Genomic DNA, 6,000 nt, shown 5'->3' on the forward strand with positions numbered 1-6,000 from the left:
TTACTACCCCTTCTACAAGAAAGAATTGGCCACAAAATAAGGTTTTCAAGTGAGGAAGGGCTTGTTTCTCTTTTCAAGTGCCCCTTTATTTATTGAGAGGAGGAAGCGATGTTCCTGCTAAAATGTATGTGAAAGCAAAGGCTGTATCCATTAGCAGCGTGCACACACACTGTCAGCAGTCAGCTGCAGGAGGATGCCTGAGTTTGCAGATCTGAGCTAAAGAAATTTCAGCAACGCAATACTAATAGAAAAAATAGTAAGAACACATAATTGGAAGTTTCCCTTCAGAAGGAACACAAAAGGATGGAGCTGTCTGTGTTCATTTGCAGAACACCTTGGGATGAAAGGGGGCCATGCCAGGTGAGACCAGCTTGCGAATACGAATTCTCTTGTGAACACAGCCCTGAGATTCCTTTTCTTCTAGGCTGGGAAAGTGGAGTTGTAGCTGCAGCCTTTTCTTTGTACTTAAGATTCAAATCTTTGACTCTCATATCCCTTCTTTTGCCTTCTTTTGCTTGTAAGCTTGAACTTATTACTGTTTTTCTGTCTCACTGCAGAAATGCATGGAAATGAAGAATACCATCCTTGCAAAACAAAAGGAGATGCACAGCTCCTTGGACAAGGTAAAACAGCTGATCCGCCTCATCCAAGGCATCGACCTTTCAAAACCCATAAACTCTGAGGTCAATTCAGTAGCCATCTCCAACGGCATGGACTCCACTAACAATACTAATGCTGCCACCTCCACCTTAGCCCCCTCCCCTTCCCAGAGCTGCATGGTGAACTGTAACAAGGGCGATGAGACTAAATAACACAGTGAAGTTAAAGAAGGAGCCAAGGGAGGTGGCGGCGAGGAGGAAGAGCAAAATAACGAAAACTCTAGTAAAGCAAAACTGGATTTCTTCTGGAAAGTGCAGAATTCTTTAGTTCTTTGGTTCCAGAGAGAGCGTGAAGATGCTTGTGCCAGGCGGCACCGGAGTTTGCCAATTGATCCTTCTTATTCTGTGTGTACATGCAAAGTTTGGATCATGTTACATGAATAGTGCCAGCTGGGGGTTCTTTGCCAGCACCATGCCAAGTGAAATAATATATTTACTCTCTCTATATTTTACACCAGTGTGTGCCTGCAGCAGCCTCCACAGCCACTATAGGTTTGTTTTATTTTTGTTCGGGGTGAGGAGCAGGGATGAGGGAGGAGAGCAGGTTTCAAATCCTTATTTGCAGAACAGTTTGTTTAGCTAGGGGAAAACAAAAACAAATCCAAAGAGCCTGTGGGCTTTTCCTGTTTCTAAACTCTCAGTACTATTAAACCAAAAAATACCAGAAATATAAATTATCAAATCCCAGTGCCCAGAAGGGACAAGTCTATCAAATAAGCAGTATTTACTATTGTTTAGACAGGAGATATACAAAAGGAAAGGAGATGGACTTTTCACTGAGTAACCAGCACATGCACAGGCTGAGGATCTACTGTCCCAACAGCTTTGGGTTAATCCTAATTCTTCACATTAAACAACAAAACATGCTTTGCAGAATTGGTTTGGGTCCTCACACTCATCCAGAAAGCCTATGTTGGGAATGGGAAAACAAGAGAATCCAGGGTCAGCTTGGAGCATTGGATGGAGGTGTCCCAAGAGAAAATGTGCATTGATTACTTGAAAATGAGATTCCAACCCTTTTCTATATTTATAAACAACAAAGGTATCCTGAACAAAGTAGCACATGACCCAGATGTGTGAACTGAACAGAGAAATGTCCTTTTCTTTCACTTCCTCTTCTCTTCTTTTGGTAACAAGAACTAAATAAGGAATAGAAAGCTGTTTTCAGGCTGACAGTCTAATTAAAGAGGTAGATGGGACCTTGCATGGTATAGATTAGAAGTAATAGTGTCAGTGAGATACAGTGAGTCTTTGTGAGTCCTTGTGTCATCGTTTTGGGCACTGTTTTTTTTATGCAAGGGCAAAATCTTTGTATCTGGGGGAAAAAAAAACAAACAACTTTTTTAAATTAAAAAGGAAAATAAAAGCTATTGAGGTCTTCCTAGTGTTACTTCAAATGAGATCAAGGTAAGAAACATTGTAAAAAAGAAAAAAAAACCTACAAAAGTGCTATTTGTTTCCTAAACAAGTGATTTCTATTAAAAAGGTGTCAGAACTGGAGAAAATGCCGTGTCCTTAGAATTTTTTAACACAGACTTTGCTTCTTTATGATGACATTCTGCTGTGTTTGTGTTTTAAAATCCAATGGGACAGTTTCCATAGCTTATATACCATCCGTGCCACTGGCTAAACTCTAAAGAGGATCCGATCCTGCTGTGCTGGATCTCGCCCCACCTGGAGGATCTGCCAGGCTTGTCTCTGCTGTTGTCATTTCTCCCCCATTCTTTCCTGTGTTTGTAACCCAGAGAAGAGCATTTGGCAGCGTGCTCGGGTAAGGCTTTTATAGTTCTGTGATATGGACTGATCAGAGCTTGAGAATGAGAGACAGTGAGTTGGTTGGACTGAAATCACCTTCTGTCACATCCTGTTGTTTAAGCTTATCTCTTATGTATAATCTTTTCACTCTGGATAGCAGAGCCTGCCTTGTGCTTCCTATTAGTATGGGCTCTGTCTCAGTTTAGAGTGCAGGTTCTGGTCACTTAGGGTTGTGTCCCAGAGCTGCCTCATTTCACTACTGCATGTAAACGCTTAGGCAAACCCTGTTTCCACTGGAAGGACTGGGAGAACTCCCTTTACTTCCAGTAGGAGCAGAGTTGAGCCACTACAGACACAACATGAGTCCCTGGTGTAGTGCCCTTGAGAGCATGCACTGGGTGGTGAGGCAGGGCTATTCCTAGTGGAAGATAGAAAAGCTTTGGATTTCAAGGATGCATTTCTGAGCAAGGGGGAGTGAATACTCCAGACCCTACATAGCCTGAGAGAGTCTCTTTGCTCCCACAGCCAAGTATGCTGCTGTGGGATTCGTGGAGCTGTTTTCTTCTCTCTCCTTTAGGATGCCCTTCTGCTCCTTAAGGACTGTTACTCCTCCTGTAGGAGTGTGCGCTATTTTCAGCCCTGAGCTCAGAACTGATATCCCTATTTCTCACGTTTGTCTGTAGTCGGGAATGTGACTCTTACGTGCAGTTCTTAGCTGAGCTGGGATAACCTTGACTCTGTCTTTTGATGTTTGAGTTCTGGAGCTGGCAGAGCTGGAAGGCAAAGTTAGCTTGAGTGGCAGGGAGACAGGCAGGCGATGTCAAAACTGATCCATCTAAAAATGGCCTTGCATCAACTTAGTCACCAGTGGGGGGCATTCCTATAGGGCAGCACTGGGCCAGAAACCCATAGCATTGAAACAAAGGACTGAGCATTTCAAGGCATGAAGAGAAAAGCCAAACTGAGTTTGAACCTTCTTTCTTTAGAAAGCCAATGACTTCGTGGCCTGGAGAAAATGCCTGTTTGGCCAGGTTGTTCTCTACAGTTGGTCACTTGGGTAACTCATCTTCTGAAGCATTGAGTATGTTGCTAGTAAGAGACAGTAGGGATAGGTGCACTGTCTTGGTGGTTCTCATGTTCTTGTTACTGGTGTTAGCTTCTGAGCTTACTTGGAAGCACTTGCACTACTGGGGGGTAGCAGCTATGCCTGGAGACTGGAAAGTCATTCTGTTTTATTTGCCAATTCAGGAAGGAATAGAAGCAAAATTCATATGTAAATGTGAGCGCAGTTAACCAGCCAGGAGATGTTGAAACAGGAATTACTGCTTTTCTGAGGCATCTGCTTGTCTCCAGCATCAGAGTAGATAAGTATAGACTTTAATGTCCCTTTTGTTACAGCATTTGTGTTCCAGACTGTTAAAGGTTGCCTTTAGTTAATCATTGCCAGGCAGAGAAATGATTTTAACTTAGTAGGCTTTTTGATGCTACTAGCTAGTTCTGCCTCTCTCTAGCTGTTTGGATGCTTTTCCTCCTGGCTCTGCAGCTGTATCAGTCAGTAGGCAAGGAGCATTCCCAGCATTGCCACTGGCAATGATGCTGCCACATAGACAGGAGTAATTTGGGTTATCTCTGCCCAATTAGCAGCAGTGGGGTGGAAGGGGAATTGGCAATTGCTAAATACAGAAGAAAATGGGAGTTTTCTGGCAGTTGTAAGAGGTTCCAATCAAGGGAGAAATCTAAACTCTTTGACAGCTTAAAGCTCAAGTTTGTCTCCTGGGTTCGGATTGGTTTGTTTTCTTGCTCCTGTAATACCTACATAGAGTGAGTTTGTAATAAAACTTGTGGTGTTTTGCATTTCCAAGTCACCATCAGGTTATTAACTAATTCTTATGTCATTGCCTGTCATTGGTGGGAAGTAAGTAGCTTTTAAATCTCTGTTATAAAGGAGGAGATGAGACCACAGAGGAAGCTCATGTTGGAGCCGGCCCTGGCTCTCAGCCCAGTGTTAAGGCTTTAGGAAGTCACCCTACTGCCTTGCTCAGAAATGGAGTAAGGATTGCAGAAGCAGTTTCTTCCCTTCTCCTTGCCATCTCTTCTTTAACCAGCTGGAAAGGTGCCTTGTGGTCAGAGTGGGAAAGGGAGCGTGGGACCTGGTGAGAAGAATTAGCGTTATCATTAGTAAGCTCACGACCTTTGCATGGGGCCAATATGTGGTTTTTAGTGCTGCACAAAGCACAGCAAAGGCAATGCTTCCAGGACTGATTGATTGGCAGGTAGGGTGAGTAGCACGGGTGATGCTGGGAGAACATCATTAGCCAGGAATTACCACGTTAGCAGGATGAACTAGTGGTTTGCTTGAGCAAAACAAGGGCTTTGTTGCAGCAAGTGTGTGCTGGTGGGGATATGGATTAAAAGCTGCTTAGAAACTGAAGAGGTGATAATTTATGGGCAGATCTGTTGGTTTCGCTGTGGGCAGGGAGCACAATATTGTATGTTATCCTTCCTGGCTGACCAGGCTTAAGAAAGCAAATCTGTATTCCAGCTGTCTAGAAAAATGAACCCAGATTCTGACCTGCTTGGCTTCAAATCATCATCTTCCTTGTACCATTGCAGAGACAGCCCTGAAAAGCAGCGTTACCAGCATTCAGGAGTGAAACCTCCCTCTTAGCCCCACCAATACAGGGAGTAAACTCTGGGGATCCACACCTTCCATGTGGATCCAAAAGAAACAGTGGTGAATTTGCAGTGCACGTTTCTCATTTCCCCCAGCTGGGTTGCACCCTGCCCTCTCTTTGCTTCTGAAGCACTGATGGTGAATGCGTGGGTTTTAACAACACATGTTTTTAAGGTACCGTATTGAGATGTCAAACCAAAACTCACTCTTTTACTGGGGCCTCCCTCCACAAGCTGCTCAGATAAACCTGAAACACGTGTTACACTTCCTTGTGGACCATGCCCCCTTGGGCAGAATCTGTTGTGTCTTTTCAGAACTGTTTTGAACCTTCTTCACCTCCGTTTTGTCCTCCCTTTGGGATTCTGACGTTCAGCCTTGCTGGGTTACTGCAGAGAGTATGTACAAGAGTCAGGAACCTGGAGAAAGAGGAGGATGTTCTGTCGTGCAGCTAATTCATTTGGCACTTATGCTTGCCTGGCCAACAAACTACCTCAGCAAAGGCCATTCCAAGCGCTCTGTGGATCCTGGTAGTTTATGGCATTCGGAAGCAAAAGGTCTCCAGAGACCCTGCCAACAGGGCCTCACAGTGGACACACTGTTGGATCCTTGTTGGCAATGGGTCAGACCTGGGCCAGGGATGCCCTAAAACCCAGTGGATCAGGAGAACACCAAGCTGCAGACATCTTGTCTCCAGGTTATTGCCGTCTTACTCAGATCCTCCTTAAGCCTCAGTCCTGTTTGTAACACCTACAGAATGGAATGTAATACTTGAAAACTATGACTCTCTCTATCCTTTACCTTAGCTCCCATTTCCTCCATGTTTCTCTTTTATTGGGACAAGAACTTTCTGCATCATTGTGTCTTGTATAGGCTGAGCACATAGTGAAACTTGCCAATAAAGAGAATTATTTA

General features: G+C 44.1%; 1 protein-coding gene across 1 annotated transcript in view; it reads left to right on the forward strand.

Moving 5' to 3' along the window:
• The window catches only part of PHF21A (PHD finger protein 21A), a 54,633-nt gene extending 48,633 nt beyond the window's left edge, over nt 1-6,000 (forward strand). Inside the window, exon 14 of the mRNA XM_034062458.1 lies at nt 558-6,000. Coding sequence (XP_033918349.1) covers nt 558-812 — 255 coding nt within the window. The 3' untranslated portion in view covers nt 813-6,000. The remainder of the gene's footprint in view (nt 1-557) is intronic.

Source organism: Melopsittacus undulatus, chromosome 4 (genome assembly GCF_012275295.1).
Source record: "Melopsittacus undulatus isolate bMelUnd1 chromosome 4, bMelUnd1.mat.Z, whole genome shotgun sequence".
NCBI lineage: Eukaryota > Metazoa > Chordata > Aves > Psittaciformes > Psittaculidae > Melopsittacus > Melopsittacus undulatus.